This window comes from Platalea leucorodia (genome assembly GCF_965183815.1).
Source record: "Platalea leucorodia genome assembly, chromosome: 5".
In the NCBI taxonomy this organism is placed as follows: domain Eukaryota; kingdom Metazoa; phylum Chordata; class Aves; order Pelecaniformes; family Threskiornithidae; genus Platalea; species Platalea leucorodia.
The window spans coordinates 64,467,226-64,484,806 of NC_138827.1; the positions used below are offsets into that span (position 1 = coordinate 64,467,226).

General features: G+C 44.1%; 1 protein-coding gene across 1 annotated transcript in view; it reads right to left on the reverse strand.

Annotated features, from left to right (window-relative positions):
• Positions 1-4,954: 4,954 nt before the first annotated feature.
• MAP2 (microtubule associated protein 2) overlaps positions 4,955-17,581 on the reverse strand; it is a gene marked incomplete at its 5' end in the record, with an annotated part of 69,256 nt that continues 56,629 nt past the window's right edge. Inside the window, 3 exons of the mRNA XM_082311440.1 lie at positions 4,955-5,498; positions 6,307-6,419; positions 6,815-6,896. Of these exons, the coding sequence (XP_082167566.1) occupies positions 5,283-5,498; positions 6,307-6,419; positions 6,815-6,896 (411 nt within the window). The 3' untranslated portion in view covers positions 4,955-5,282. The remainder of the gene's footprint in view (positions 5,499-6,306; positions 6,420-6,814; positions 6,897-17,581) is intronic.

Consider the following 17,581-nt stretch of genomic DNA (forward strand, 5'->3'; position numbering starts at 1 on the left):
CACTGAAGCTCTCGTTTCACCTGCGTCATTGCATCCACATCTGTATGGCACAGGCTTGAAACCCTCCAGAGCAGGTATCAGAGCAGGAGGAGGCATCAGAAGCAGCCTTGCTTGAGCAGGTCCAGAGAGGGCAGCGCAAGGGCAGGAAAGCCTGAGAGGTGAGACTTTCCTGCTTGCCCGCACCACAGCCCCATGCTGAGAAGGCACCTGATCCACACAGGTGGTTTGGGTCAGCACACAAACATTTTCTGGAGTATTCCTTCGTTCCACCTGCAACGTAGAGCTGCATTTCCTCCCCGACCCGAGCTCAGGCAGGGGTTTAAGCACCCACCAACGGATCCAAAGTAACAAACTACTTCAAGCAGCCCTCAAACTTCAGCCTGTTTCCCCATTAGTTTTCAGGACGACCCCGTGAGCTCATCACCCGCAGCTCCCATTATCTTTGGTCCACACCACCCCGCCGTCCTCAACAGGCTGCGGGGAGCCGGCCCTGACCGCGCTCATCCGTCGCTGCCGGCCGGGCTGCGCCCCTCTCGGCGGCTGAGGGCGCTCCCTGCGGCTGTGAGGGGAGGGAGCGCTGCACCACCACCACACCAACGGCTGCTCGGGGACCGTTAACGGCTCCCCGGTATCTATCGCGTGCCGGAGCGCGTGCCCTCCCTTCAGACGCGAGGCAGCCGTTGGCCGCGCGAGCCGCGCCAGGCAGTGGGGTGGGGCGGTGGCCGCCATTTCCCTGAGGAGGGACACGCTGGGGAGTGGGGCGGCAGCCCTCAGCCCCGCTGCCCCTCGCGGCATCAGGCCCGCCAAGGGCAGCGGCTCCTGCCCGTCGGGGTAGGGGTGAGGGAAGGAGGGAGGCTGCCCCACCGTTCAGCCAAGCGGGAGAAAGCGGTGGAGCCGTGACCCGTAACTGTGACAAGTCCCCGCCAGCGGCCCAGCCTGTGACGCAGGGACAGCTCCGGCTGTTGGCGACACCTTCGCACACCTCTGCGCTGAAGGCAGCCGAAGGAAACACGGTGACGAGCGCGGGGAAGCCGGCTCATTTGTGGGCCTCCTCTGCCTGGAGGGCTCAGTTGCTCAGTGCAGGGTGATGCTAAACCTCACCTCCAGGTTGGGACCCCAGGGTGACGGACAGAATAACGTATTCACACAAAGCGGGAAATATTACCCCGCAGAAGAGGACGCTAGCTGTAAAAACTGATTCTTTTGGCAAGAAGTAACAGGGACTAGCTGAGAAATATGACTTAATCCGCTCTGACTTCTCCTGGCCAGGCTGACTATGCAATACCAGCAGGTGCATGATACTTTTTTTCCATGTGGGGCAGCGATCCACAGTGGTTGAACGCAGGAGGAGCTGTATCACAAACAGCGGAAACCAACACAAGTAATTAGATGACAAGCGATTTTATTTTGCAAAACAATCACTATACAGCAACAAATACAATTGCAAATTGGATTGAAAAACATGAACTACCTACCACCAGCCATTCAAGAAATGCCTCTTTTATGGTAACAGGCTCTAGAATTATCAGAAAAAACACAGGTTTGTAACAGCAGACTGTATTCCTTGACATCCCAGCATACAGCATGTTTATTTGTTGGCTTTTTCTCTTTGCTAAAGTTGAAGTGGCTTTTATACGCTTGACTTTTCCAAGTGTGAAACTAATTTACCTTCCTGCAGTGGGAATTGCTGGAGTTGCAGAGGGAGCTGCGTTAGCAATCTGACTAGCGAGTGAACTCGACACACACCTAGGCTAGAAATCTACCTGCTTCGATTTTCATAGCAAACGTGATCTACTCTTCAAGGCGTTTGCCTTTGAAGGGACATTTGTACTTGGGTTTCAAACAGTATTTGGTCCAGCATGGGAAAAACTTCGTCTCGCATGTGGTAGTCCACACAGGCTGCCTGTCGACTCCCTTTGGGTCGTGTATATAGGCAAACTTAGATTTGTAAGCAGTCACGATGAGGTTACTACTGTACCTTAGCAGAGCGTTGAATGGATAATACCATTTACTGCTGTACAGTGAAAATATACATAGCCCTTGTGGGCACACAATTTCCCTCATCAGTGTTAGTTTTTCCTTTATTGTTGCTGGACAGATTTCTTTCTGCTTGTGGTTACATAGAAACAGCACTCTGCAGATGGGGCAGAAGCACTTTTTCTTTTGTCTCTACAACTTGATGGATTATCAATTTGGGGCTCTCCCCTAGCTATCCAAACAAGGTTTCACCATTCCTTTTGTCTGGATTATCTCTGCTTTGTTACAGCGTTGGGTCTCAGGCACCCAACACACCTGCTGGCTCAACATGCCTGTGGAAAAGAAACACAACAGATGCACTTTCCAGGAAGCTGGCTCTATCGTCTTTAGTGGGCATTACATATTTACAAAACCATTGTTTTTAAAACCAACATTCTTCTTGAGAAGTTAAGATTAATATGAGCTTTTTCAGTGAACATCTAGAGTTATGTAACATAACTTGTTTGTTTTTTTTTTTTATTTGACAGCACGAAACTCTTGATTTCTTTTCATCTAACTCCACAGTGTTCTAGGATTCTTTCTATGGAAGGATGATTACGATTACAAAGGTCTTTGCTTGAATCAAGACAAGAAAGCTCATTTTAATGCATGAAATAAATGACTCGGTGTGTTACACCACTCTAACTTTGGACTCATAGGTGCATTAACTAAGCTTCATTTTCTAGAGTATGTCAATTTTAAAAGCAGAATAAAAAAAACCTTGAGTCTCAGGTTAACACTGTTCTCACTAGCTGGTGTTTAGCTTCAGAGAAGCTGAGGTTCAGGAGTACCATAGACTCTCTTCCACATTGGCAAAAGGCATAAAAAAAACCCACTGCAAGGCTAATTTATATTAATTGATAGTATGATCAGAGCAATGTGATATAAGCACTATTTTGTTGTTTTTTCTTTCTGTTGTTTTTCTGGAAAAACGGGAAGAGGCTTTTAATGCACCTCACTTGACACTGTTTCTATGTGAATTCTTAGGATTACTCTAAGCAAAAGTATAACAAATACAAGGCAGAAATCAGAATCCTCCAGATGCACTTAGCATGGTTGTAAACTCACTGTCCTTTGTATAAAACAACCGAACAGTATTAGGTACTTTATAGTGTGAAAAAGCTTTTTGCAGAGCTGAAATGTTGTGTGTGGGGCTGTTAGGAGTTCATCTTCAGTAAAATTTTTAGAGATGTAATCATTTTGATTTGTCTTTGTACTCCTGTGACAGCTTAGCCAAAATCCCCCTTTGGTCCACTTATTTACTGTCTAGTAACTGTGCATTTACTACCTGAATTTAATGATGGGGAATCCTGTGCTATTATTAGAATCCTTCTCCACAGACAAAAATCTTCTCTGTGAGTCTTTTCAGATCAAACCCCAACACACACACGCACACATAAAAATTAAGAAGGAAAAAGAACAGATCAAAAGCTTCCAACACACAATGTTAACCTAATACATGTATCAAGTATAGCTCAACTGACAGTGCAAAATTTAGTTAAGAGATTTCAAAAGGAAAAGATCAAAGAATCTGCAAGAATGTAAACTGGTCATTTCATAACGTCTACTGTACATATAGTATCAGCAGATTATTATCCGCTGATGAGGAATACTACCATATTACCTTCAGTGTTCTCTTAGTGTCTGTAAGATAGTGTTGGAGTTCTCACAGGTAACTCCGTTAGATCGGTTGTTTATATATCTCTGCCCTTTATCTTTTATGCACACTTTTTCTTATACTTTTTATAGTCAATATAATCCCACTTTGCTCACATTTTAAGATGCCCTATTTATTGATGAATCGCTATGGCAACCCAGTCTAGGGAGCTCACTTTATTTATTCACGTACTATAATTTACAGGCATCTCTGTTATGTTTATCACTGTTATCTGAGTGCCTGAGTGTATACATCACTGAAGGAGTGGAAGCGACGTCTTAATACTTTTTTCCGTGTTTCAACTTTAGCAAAAGAAAAAAATAAATAAATCTAACATTCACTGTTACTACAGGAGTTAAAAAGAAAAAGAAAGAAAAAAAGCCAGAACCAAACTATTGTGGATTTTTTAAAAATCCAGAATCCAAACTCAGCCATCTTTGGAGACCCTTTTACAAATGTCCGGACTCCACAAAAATCATACCTTTGTGAAGAAAGGGAGGGAAGGGAAGAGGGAAGGAATCCTTTTTCTACCATCACAGAAGAGACTTGCATCTGGCACTAAAACAGGGTCACGGCTTTTAGTTGTTACAGAAAGCAACTTCATGCTAAAATTTTCATCTTTTTTAAATGTATTCTTACGAATAGGAAAAAAAACCCTGCTAACATCTACTTTTACATACCTAAAATTGCAACACCAAAGGGTGCAAGAGACACAGATACTGTGAATAAAGAAGTAGAATATTCAAGTATATGAGGAGGGCATATCACAAATGGCCACAGAGAAATATATATATCTATAATACTGTATCAAACAGATGGAAAGGATGTGAAACTGGTGGTGCGTACACAAATCTAGCCGCTTAACCAACTTTCTAATCAGACACAAGTCCATTGGGGTGGAAGTGCTTGCTTTCAACAGCTTTTTTACGTCACTTCCCCCAGCATGGTTCAAATGTTTTCAACTACTATTTTTAGTTATTAGTTAAATAATTTATTGGCTTTTCAGCTATACACTGACATAATTAACCAGGTCCAAAAAAATGTTAATAACTTAATTCAACTTTTGTTCTACTCATTTATACAAAATAACACTTTTTTTTTTTTTTTAATTAAACTTGAATTTCTCTATATGCCCTTCCTTCTGGTAAGCAGACTGTTAATTTAACCTGTAATAACTTACAATGGGCAACTTTTTTTATTTCCCCATCTATCAACAGAACAGTGAAATGAGCAACTTGGGATATTAGCAAGGCTCTTCAGAAAGAGGTGGATGGCCTTCAGGCACATGAAAGGTAAAAATGCATTTTATCATAGTACGGTACTCCATGCAAGACAGAGCAGAGCAACAATAATTGTCCAATGTAACATACTGCAGTTGTATACCCATATAAAGCCAGTGTCTTCCTGTTGTAAATGGAGATCAGGCCAATTTCTGCATCTATTTACTTTTTTTTTTTCTGTTTTTTTAACTGTATGGTAACTACAAGTCTTGGGATGTGACTTAGTTTTAGACATGGTAAAGAATGAATGTAACACCTGCTCTGAGCCCATTCCTGCCAAGAGCTCATGCCTAAATATTATTACTTCATACAACGCGAAATGAGCAAATTCATAAGCCCTGCTTAGCAAGGGCTGCTGTGACATCTTCAGCGAGGGTAGCAAGCTGGGGCGATTCAAGCAGGTTGATGCTTCCAGAGGACGAGACGTTGCTGAGTCTGCGTGGCGAAGCCACGCTGGACCTGCCTGGTGACTGCGTGATGATCTCAGCCCCGTGATCGACACGGGCTTTGGCATGCTCTCTGAAGTTTAGCTTCTGGCTGTCAATCTGCTCCAGGAAAGCAAAGACTTTAACACATTATATATTCACCAAATTATCTTGTTATAGATAATCATTTGGGTCTCATTTTGTTTACTTTTGAGAACTCTTACAAGGATTGAAGCTTCTTCACTTCTTAGAATAATTGAAACCAAAGATTTTTTCACCTTAATATATATTGGCTTACTATGTTACATTCTCTTACTATTTCTCTCTCTGATGGATGCCTTAATGAGCAGTACCATTGTACCTAGCTGTAAGAATTTAATAGGCATTTTATGGGCATAGAATCATAGCATCATTTAGGTTGGAAAAGACCTTCAAGATCATTAAGTCCAACCATTAGTGCAGCACTGCCAAGTCCACCGCTAAACCATGTCCCTTAGCACCACATCTACACGTCTTTTAAATTTGTTTCTGAAATCTGTTTTTTCAAATGTTTGTGGAATGATCTTACTTCCAAGATGTCTTTCTCCTGTTTCACGAAGCAGTCATGATCCTCTGGGATACCCATACTACAAACTTATTAGATCATACCAATGCTGTACAGCGGTCCCAAATAACGTTTATCTTTAGGGGGAAAGCCAGTGCACAAACTACAGGACGTTTCACTTTAAGATTCACTCTCAGCTTAGATGTGGATGCGAGATTGGTCATTCCAAATTCCAAAGGGAGCAAATGGCATGTGAGCGTGCTCAAAGGAGAACAAACAGATGTTTCCTACTCAATTCAGAGCCATCACTGAATTCACAGCTCTAATAATTTCACTGGGCCAGGGACACAGTGGTAGCCTTTTCTCTGACAGCTGTCCCCTTACCTTGACATTACCACCGCCAGGTACGTGGTGGGCATTTTCCAGTGAACCAACTTTAGCCTGAGCTTTTTCTTTGAAATCCAGTTTCACGCTCTCAATTTTCACACGTCCACCTCCTACACAGAAAAAGGAAACGCAGATCAAGAGGCTGGAATGGCTCAGGAAAGTCTGACCTGATGCACACGAGTGCACTCATGTTACTTCCCTTTTAGTTGAGATCTAATGGTTTTAGAGAAGCCCAGAATACCACGCTGCATGGTCAGTAAAATATAAAATCTTCAACATGTACTCTAACTATAAGCATGTGCTGCAGCCCTACTGATTTTCATGGGATTTAAGCACATGCTTAAGTATTTTGCTGACTTCAGTATCTTATCAAACAAAATAAGTTACCAAAGCGTATTTACTTTCTCTTAGACTATAAAAGAGAATGGTATAGTCCATGATTTCTCCTTCACATAACAGGATTAGGTCTTTGCTTTGTCCCACATCCCAGAAATTCCTACCATACCTGGCTTGTGGTGGATGTTCTTGAGTGAGCCACACTTGGAAGTCACATGACTCAAGTCGATCTTCTTGGTTACGATTTGTACCTGTCAAAAGCACACACACAGACACAAATTACAGGAATGAAATGAATAAACAAAAAGCCCAGGCCAGCAGAGAGAGAGCCCAAGCCTCTACAAACGACTGGAAAAGGAGAGATGGTTAGTAGAAAACAGACCATGACACAAAGGAGGAAACACCTGGATTAATACAGCAAGCTTTCTCCCCACCTAGGGAAATGACAGAGCTGGGTTAAGCTTTACTATTAGCAAAACAAAGAGGAGGACAAAGCAGATCAGCTTGTGGGTTCTTTCTAAAATGTTTCTGAGCTTCCTCTCAGGGTGGATGCTCTGAAGCCCTGCATGCAGCAGGACCCATCCCGTTTGCTTCTGCTCTTGAACGTGCATCCTGGCAACTAGGAATATTTCAGTGAGTGTTTTTTCCTCTACCATCTGTTTCATATTTTTCTGCACCTAAATATGGTATGCATTTCAGCTCAATCCACTATGGAGAGTCTGATGAATCTACAAATGTGGCTCCTGCAGCTGTACCTGAGCTGGCTGGTGTTCAGTCAGCCGGCTTGGTGGTGCTCACTGGATAGCAGTGGCGTTGCTCTGCTCAGCCAGGCAGCGGCTCAGGCACCCCCCCTCCTCCTGCTGCTCTGTGCCCTGCTGCCAGCCGCATTGCCGTGACTCTGCTGAGCCCAGCTCGGGAACAGCCACGGAGAGACACTCCTGCCTTGCTGCGCTCCCAGCTCGCTCCTAGTTGCAGCCCACAATCGCAGTGGCTGTGTTAGCAGGTCTTAAGAAGTTGCAGCCCCTCCAGGCCAGACAGGAGCTCCAGGATGACTGCAATGCCACTGGTTTCCTCACAGCACCAGGAATGACTTAAGCCAGCACTGGTGGCTGTACTGAATCTGTTTGGTTCAGACATGCCCACACCATCAGCTCTTCCATCTGATCATTTCCATCAGAGGGGTCAGAACCGCCTTAAGCTATTCCAGCGTGACTTCAGCAACTAATGGGTGTCTGGTCAAACCCTGAGCAACCTCAGTTTGTTGTACTGGAATAATGCTGTGGCATTAGCATTAGGACTCAGCACACTGGCTGATCACACCCTCTCTCGAGCTTTCTTTGTCCTTATGTTTTATTTTTCTTCTTCTTCCTCTCAGGTTAGCTGAGGAAGGAGTGACGCACTGGAAGATGCCCAGCTGTGAGGCTGGAGTCTCTGGAACTGACTTTCTTGGGCCACTCCCACAAAAGGCACTGAACCATTTCGGCTCACACTGGACTTTTAATGTCAGCACCCTTGAGCATTTAGAGATAACCCTTCTTTTCTCATTTCCTTCTCCCGTCCAAGTTCTGGAAACATGTTGTGCTCTGTGGAGAAAGGTCAGGAGGCCAGCACTGCATACACAGGGCTCACATGACTACCAGACTAGACTCACATGTGAAACAGTAGCGAGAAGGAAAGTAGTGCTCAAAGGAAGGGAGACAGAGGGGTCTGGCTGTGCAAGGTGGGTCACCACAGTGCAGATGCCTGTTCACAGGGTGTCTGTACTACTTACATTTCCTCCCCCTGCAGAATGTTTGATGTTATCTCTGGAACCACACCGGGACTGAATATCGCTAAAATCGATCTTCTTGTTTAAAATCCTAACCTAAAAGGAATCGGAGGTAACTTACTATATACCATACGCACACTCCACCACGGTGCAGGACAAGGGAGTCAGGGTAATATTTCCTCCTGCTGTGACTCCTTCTTCTGACACTTGTATTGAAATGTGAGAAAGTAAACCATGTCAATCTCTATGCTTAGTATGTTAACACAGCATATGTAAATGTACTATGCTGCTCTTTTTTTTACCTCACGAAGTGGTGATGAAATACAGAGGGGCAAGTTTTTATACTGGGAGATAGGTGGTTTTTCCCTGAAAAGCTCAAAGAACTCCTTGGGCAGCCTGTCCTGGACATAGTCCTCGGACAGCCTGTCTTAGGCTCTCTTGAGTGATGGCCAGTGTTTCTGCTCAACTGGACACAAGGAGAATATGGAAACACTCCTTCCCACAACTCAGCACCCCAGCCTTTGATGCAGAAATCCCAGGTCCAGCCAGCTCAGGCACGGGTTGAAATCCTGAGGAATTCTGCCCCTCCTACTGCCATACAGCCATAACAGCAGCTACATTCATACAACAGACCTCAGAGTGTCCTGTGAAAGGGGACTGACAAAATTAATTAAACTGAAGTCAGAGCTCTCTACTGCTCTCTCTCTTTACTGTCGTTTACTAAAGGGCAATGCAGAAAACAACAGCATCTGGAAACCTACAGCTGCAATCACTGCTTCTTGATTTCTGGTGCTGGCCATAAAGTTGGTCACAACAACTTCCTGGTGCTGTCAGCACTGTGCTTCTCCTCTGTGCTCTTCTCTTCTGGCAGAACAAGTACCTGACTTTCCCTTGGTGGTGCCAGCCTCCCTTACAGATGCCAGGAGCCCACATTTTTTCTGTCTCACCTTGGCCACAGGTGCACTGCAGGCATGTGACAGTCCCTGGAGGTGAACTCTGCAAAGGGAAGGCCAAGCTGTCCCATGCTTGACCCCCACGTTGACCCCCATGTCAAAGCAGTTCCTCCACCTGGCAGAACTCAGGAGCCACCAATGATTGTCCTCCCAGGGAACGATGTGCTGCTGGATGGCAGTTACCAGTAGGCAGGGACAACTGGGTGCAGGGCACACACCTGAGTGACACCACTTCGAGACTTCTTTCTGAGCACAGGCAGGGGATTGTGCTCACTAGTGTTAGGCTTTTCAAGTGTGTGAGAAGGCATTTCTGGCCAAGGCTGCACCTGCCTTCTTTGCACCAGGAACTTTTGTTTACTCAAAGAGTTCCACCCATGCAGCATATTCTTTCTCTGGGTTAAATACGAAGTCTTTATTCAAATGTTATGTTGGATTTTATTTATCTCTACATTATTAATATACAATATGAATTTACAGAAAGCCACATCGCACATTATCTATTCATTTTGCTAAACGGCACTTGTAAAGCCTTCACTGACATATTACTTAGCACAGTCCTATTGCCTGCTGTTGTAGGTAAACCTACAGTGACTAACCGATATTGAGATAAGAGAGAGGGACAGATACGCCGGGGTACCATACTGCGGCTTCTTACCATGCCAGGAACACAAAGCAGCTGCAAACCAGCTGGTGTGGTCAGTGGGAGGAGGAAGAACCCTGTGCAGTTTCTGCTTCCTGGCTTCAGGTCCTCAGACTGCCCCAGGCTCCCTGATAAATCGGAGACAAATCACTCCCTCTGTGCCTCACCTCTCCAAACTAGGAAAAGACTATTTGCCCCCTTACAGGGATATCAGATTTCACAGCTCTTGGCTCCTGCAGTGGGGATAATGTCACATTTTAGATAACAAGTCGAATCCTCTGCTACTGAGCACCTGGAGCGCACTCTTGACTTAAGCCCAGTAAACTCCAAGAAGATATTTTCAGAGGGCCACACTTTGCAGCTAATGTGAAGAATTCCTTCACAGCAAGCTGTTTCATGGGTCCCCCTCACTACAAATAACGTAACCACTACATCAGTCAAACTGTTAGAATGTTAAGTGTTCTCTCGCTTTAATAGGTAAAGATCTGTGGTGATGGCATGCTCAGCAATAAGGGCGATGACAGCACCAGAAAACTCCACAACTGGTAAGTCACCTTCAGAAGGGCATCTTCAGTAGGCAAACTGACTTCTGTCTTTCCCTCTTCTGCCTGCTTAATCCGTCCAAGTAAACCAGTGAAACATGAAAGCAAATGCCTCTAGAGTTTTAAGCTTTTGCTTTCTCTCAATATACTATTTGTTTAAAAACGTACCCCAGTACTATACAAGACAGGTGTCACATCAGTTATAGAAACACACATCAGATGTGCAGTCAGATCTGGCTCCCAGAGAGCTTCAGCCCAGACACGACTGGGCAAACCAGAAAGCCTTCCTAGCACTTTCTGAGCACATCTCTCTCGGCAATGGATCAGCAGCACCTCTTAGCAATGGCCACAGGGATGCATTTGCTCTGAAAATGCTGACTTAGGGGTCATGACAAGACCTCAGTGCTATGGACTGGGGGCCTGTAGCTTAAAAATGGAATCAAAGCAAGGTGATAAGTTGAGAGGGTGCCTTTGATCAAGTGCCTAAAGGTTGATTTGCACCCGGAAGTCTGACAGTTTATGAGTCTCATGGCCCATGGACCTGGCTAGCAGATATGTAAAGGACCAATCATCTCAATTATTCTCTCTGTCTCACTGGGTAAAATGTGCCCCTGTGTAGAGGGGCCAGCAGGAGACCTATGTATCATTTATGTCCTATGCTGAGGGCTGAAGTGAGCCGAGTGATGTGGATGTGTTCTGCTGGTCATCTGGCACAGGGAGGAACTGCATTGACCCAGGTTTTCCCTAATGACCTGTTTCTCCCTTTCCTGGCATATATCAATACCCCTGCACATAATTAAATCATGACTGCCCTCTATAACTAAGTGCTCCACAAACTAATGGAGCCTTGTTTCCTATAACATAAGGTTTTAAACTGCTTAATCCCTCCATCCTATCCTATATTCTTCAGCAAGCCCTATTCCCTCTTGCCAGCAATATCTCCCAAGCTCTCTCCCAGGTCTGCTAGACTGGGCAAATAGAAGCCAATACACATCTGGCCAGCTCTTTGTTGTCTCTGATTGTGGAGAAGGGGCTGAGTTATCACTGCCTTTCCCCCATGACACTGTCCCCATGACAGTGTTTTGCTGAGCCTCTGTTTCATATCCAGTCAACAACTATCACCCAACTTGGAGGGACCGCCTGTGTTTCTCGCCACTGCTCCCTTGCCAGCACTGGTTGAAATGGGCCAACAAGTTACAAATGAGTTGAGGAAGGCTGAGACTGCCAGCCAGACAGCATGACTGCACGAGCTTTGTTTCCTTTGAGCAATCAGACTGTAAACATCAGAGGGAGAGTACCAGAGAGGGACAGGAACTATTTAGGCTAAAGAGAAACTTTGGCTTGCAAACAAAGAATGTGAACTGACTGTGAATTATTTGAAGCTGGAATATAGAAGGAAATTTGTAACTATCAGAGCAGGGAGGCTCTGGAACTGCCTCCCAAGGGAACAGAGCTACGACAAGAAAATGGTAAACTTTTATGATGGCACTTGATGAAAGGAATTAAATGATGCAGCTGCCTGTGACAGAGACAGCACGAACACCATGACTCACCAGGAAGGCCTCTGTGTTCCTGAATGTGTATGTACATTGTGCGTGGGTGGAGGTGTGGTAGGGAAGTACATATATGCACTTCAGTTGTGCTGCACATTAAATGAAAGATCAAGCCTCCTCGTGCTCTCTTTCAGGAAAGGGAACATTTTAGTCTGTGGCAGAAACAGGACTGCTTTCTATTCACGCTCTCTAAACATCCCAACAAGACAATGTCCTGACAGGTTCCCTCATAACCTGTGCACTGACCTGCCAGTCTGAAATGTGTACATTCTCTTCTGATGGGATGCTGGTTTGTGCAGGTATGCTGGACAGGGCCTGGAAATCAGTATTTTGACCAGGACCCAGTTGAGGTTCCTCAGCATTTGTCACATCCACGTGAAGTTAAACCACAGTGAAAAAATTAAGCCTTGCAGACAATGCTGAGTTTATTCCACAAAACCACATTGCCCAAGGATAAAAATGACTTCTGCCTGAAGCCCTGGAAGTCTTACAGACCTTACCCCCACTCTGTCCTCTGATGATTCCTCAGCAGTAGTGCAGAAGTGAAGTCCAGGGCTGACTGTGTGCTGACGTACACACAGTACAACCTCACTGACTCCTATTACTTCTAGGTACTCCCCAGCAGGCATCAGACACTGTGCTCCAATACCTTCTGTGCTGTTTGAATGCTGTCTGTCAAAGCATCAAGAGATGCAGGGCATTTATGGGTAGCCTGCTGGGAAACCCAGTGTTGAAGGTATTTTTCTGAGAGTTCATTTAGATGAGGCATATATTGATCTGCACTCAGCAGGATAAACTCTAACTCCCTTCCTACGTATAGTAGCCCAACTGGCAATCTAAACACGAAAGGGCTGTGGTCCGAGGGCAACGTCTGCACTGGATCAGAGGGGATGTTTTGGGTTACACTGGCTAACATGAGGAGACATGACAGGCTGACAATACCTGTGAATCTCCCAGTTAGATATATGCCTCCCTATGTCTGTGCACAGAAAGGGAATTTGGATTTTGAAGTCTCCATGTACAACAGCCTCCAGTCTGGGGACCGGGAGCACTCTCTCCTGTCAGTACTGTACCACTGTGTTCAAGATGAGCAAAAATTTGTAGAAACACTGAGTGGAAGGCAAATAAATGCAAAGGAGAATTTAGTTCAGTTGTGCCTCACTGCTAAAGACAACATCAATGATTGAAAAGTGCTTATGAAAGAGAAATAATTATGTTCCATTGCTGCCCAGAATCATTCAGTTCAGCTGCTTTTCACAACAAGAGGGAAAGGCCCTAACTTACCAGCATCTGGGCAGAGAATCAATAAATAGCTTCCCTCCTGTGGCTTACTACCCTGGTACACACCAAAACAAAGATACTCAAAGAGCAGAAATTGATGCTGATAAAATTACAGGCTCTGAATATATTTTCCAAGAAGCTGATGATTTATGTTCTCATTGCTTTGCAGTTATGGCCTCTGAGAAGCTCTGCCACAAACAGTGTGCCTAAAGCATTTAAAAATACTCTAGCTTGCCTCCACTTGCCATTTGAACATGCTGTGGGGCTGTGATATTGGGAAAAGCTCCCAGACTCCTAACAATTTATCAAAGAGGGCAAGTTCTTTGTACTTACCACAGCATCACAGTGATTTCACACAGCTACATCCCAGGAACTAGACATTATTTCAGTGTTTGATCTCCTGGTTAACACAGGGATTGAGTGAGACAATAATTGGTCTTGCGTAGGAAGCAAGGTTAAGGTTAAAACCTGATTAGAATCAAGAGGCAGTTCTAAGTGCTTCCAAATCTATATGCTGCCAAGGACAGATGATACTACAGTTTTCATGCTCCTGGCAGAGGCTACAGGTAGAGGAAAGGGAGGGGGAAGGGTATGTATTTGGCCTAGCAAAGCCCTTGAAGAGAAAGACTGTGCCTCAGACTTTCCACATCTACAAACAGAGCTTGTGATCATGTTCAGCCCTTGCACTCCTGAAACCGCTGGATACACGCACCAGTGAAGCTGCCAGCCTACAAGCCGGTGAGATTCAAAACAAAAGGCTGCGCTGGACATAGCATAGGCAAAATAATGTACCATCCTCATCTTGCTCTTAGCAAAGGGTGAACAAGATAGGTTCATTTCTGACTTTTAAAAACGTACCCAGAGGCAGACACTGAGCATGTAATATTTCAGCCTGAACAGTTAAACTCTGAAACAATTACAAACAACTGAAAATAGGTACTTCCAATGGAAAGTATCAGTGAAATAGAAGAGATGCCTTGCAATCAGCTGTGTCTTTAATAGGACAACAATGGCTGATTTACAAGCTTCTTTCTACCTATTTGCAAATTCCTGTATTCATCTAATTAATAAGGCGGCCACGCTGAACTAGGCATGCCCCTATCATTAAAAGGGAGAAAGGCCTACAGAGAAACACTGAGAGGTTTTGCATAATTGTGCTGGGAAATACAAAGAGAAATGACCACTTTCCATGCCAAATAGCTTATGGTCAAGAGACAACAGCTGAATTTAACACACAGCTCAAGAAAGTGCAAGATCCACGTCAGATGAACTGTAACACATGTTCTGTAATCATACTCCTCACTAAATCTGGGGAGCTGATCAAAAGAATAGTAAAAGAAATTGAAGGAGATTCACACAAAATGAATAAAAAAAGATCCCAGGAGCTCAATTAATTCAGCTAAAACACAGGATCCTTGTTTTAGTATTCCCTTAATCAAGAAACCAACCAAACAGATTTTGCTAAACTACAGAGTTTGATACTTAAATTTTAGATGCAACAGTCCCTATTCATGGAAAGAGTACTAATAGTTTCAAATACCAAGTGTTGAGCATCAAGTATCAGGGTTTTCAAACCAGTTTCTTTGTCTTTAAGAAGGGATGACTTTTGAGTCACTATGTTTGGATTTTCTTTACTCCAGCATAATGGACAAAATTAGGTTGTTCAGCTCAAGTTCAAAAAAACGTCTTGTGTTTACCTCTTCATGCAAGCTGGCTTTTCCAAAACTCAGCAGGTACGTCCCTTAGCATCTCTTTTTATTGTTCAAATCCAAATTTCCAAGATAAAAACTAAGGTTTTTATCCTTTCCTTTCCTACCCTTTCTCATCTAGCAAAATAAACTCTTTTTCTCACCTTTCCGTGCAAGACAGTACACTACTACATGACTAAACAGCTCTGATCCAGATTATGTATTGCCTGAACATTTTTCCCAGAACAACAACCTTCCCCATTTTATTGCCAAAATCTAGATTAGTTAGAGCTCAGCTGAAAATGCCTCCTCTGCTGAACTTGCTGCTGGGATGACTCAGACTTTCACAGGAATTTATGTCCTGGTAATTTCAATCTACTCTGGAGAAAAATACAGCTTCTTCCCTTGCTATTACAAGAGACGAACAACGTATGGTAAGTCACGGAAGGGATTTGTCTCCTCTAACATTAGCCAGCTAAGAGTTGGAACTGGTCACTTAAGCTGCCGCTGTAGTCGGTGGAAAGATACTGAATCCTCCAGAAAGCGATACCTTCAATTCTAGCTAGACAGATCGAACACACCCCATCCGACTGGCAGAAATCAGTGCACTGCTGCTGACTGCCTTCAAAAGAGGCAGAAGCATCGACTTATGGCTACCGTAGTCGGTGGAAGTTTTGGTTACTGGCTAGAGCCCCATCAGACAGCTTATGACCCTCCTGATTGTGGTTCACAGTTTGTCCTCAATGAGCATGGTGCACATTTTACAGATGGTTGAGGCACAGCAGTGATGTTATTCTGTCCCAGCCACATAGAAAGTGAATGTCCGATCTGGATAGAAAGTCCCACTTCCCTGCTCGTTTCTACCAACCAAACACCTTTCCTTAAAGAAACCTTCTGAAACTTGCTAAAGCCTGGCAACAATTGCTTCATTTTTCTAAAATATGAGTCAGGAAGAAGGATCTTGCTTGTCATCCAGAATAATTCAAGGCTTAACTGTACAGACTGTACTCAGGCAAGCCTTCCATTAAATGAGTGCAGTCTGAACACAGAATCTGCAAGATGTCATTTCTGTACAATCTGCAATGATCAGCCAAAATCCTAAATTTCAAAAATTTAAAAATTATGGTTTTGAGCTGTGACAGAGTTTTGAAGTTGTGCCTGAAACTCCTAATTTCTCTTTGAATTTGTAGATCTGCAATTAACAAGGGATTAATCAGTTTCTAATTTTCAGTCCAGAACAAATCCCTTCAAATGTCTTGTAAATCCACAAAACTGGGAATGTATAAAGGAAACAAAAGCAGACTGACAGAGATTAATTTATCTTTCAGTTATGAACTGTTGACTTGGTAAATGCACAAACTCACTCCAATGAATGCAGCTAACAGTGTGGAAACAATTGCCTTCCAGTCTCTCATTAGCTCAGTACTTTAACAACAGCCATGTTACAACATCAGTCCACCCTAAACAGCTGCCTCCTGTGGCTCTGGTTTGGGAAAGCACCAAAGCTTGAACCTTATAGCTCTTTTATATTCATCACTGCCCTGAACAGGGACATTCTCAAAGTGTTAGCTCACTTACGTTGCAGATCACAATGGATTGGGAAAAAAGTGCATGATGTGCCAGAAGGAGACAGGAGACAGAATGGGACCCAGTAACAACTCAGATTGCGCTTTTTTTAAGCCTATATTCTCCACTGTCTTTTAGGACACTCTTCATCAACCAGTGCAACAATAGTATATAAGCTAGATCTTCAGATTAATTTTTGGGCCGTCATCAGTGTTTGTAATATGGTGCAAAGACATGTGAAACAGGAGGAAGACTTATAAGATGCTGTCTCCAGGGGAACTTGCTGAATACCCTTTTGACCTGCAGTTCTCCCAGGAGGTGCTCAGCTTGTGCTGGGTCACCAGACCTGTCTGTCTCTGCACTGACTCTGCATCCTGGCAGGCTGTAGCTGAGGCAGGGAACGCTTCAGGAGCCTACTGTTCTCTGCAGACTGGGTCATAAATTGTGATGATGGGGGGGTGGGGGGGTGTGCTGTGGGGGAATCTCTCCTGCTATCCAAACTGACTTTGAAGCTAACAAAAAATTGTGCAAAGAAGACAACAGATACCCATCCGAGCCTCTTCCTCTGCCCAGCTCTGAGATGTCTTATCCTTCCCTGTGCTGGTCTCTCTAATCCTTTAATGCAGATGCCTTTTCTCCTTGCCAGAATTTTTGTGGTTTCTGGACAGGTTCTACTGAATAGTTGTGCCATCAATTTATTTAGACTTTCTGACCCATGACTAAATGCACTTTGCTTTCTACAGTTTAGGGAAGATGGTGAAGTTCTCTCTTAATCTTCCTAAAAACCTTCAAGGAACACTTCATTCTTCAACATGGCTTAGGTATTTCATTTTTCTGTGTGTCATCTTACTTCTTACAAGGTGCCTGGCTGTTACTATAGTTAGTGATATTTTAAACCTTATGCATGCCATTCTCGTCTGTACAGTTCCATTCACTTTGATGAAG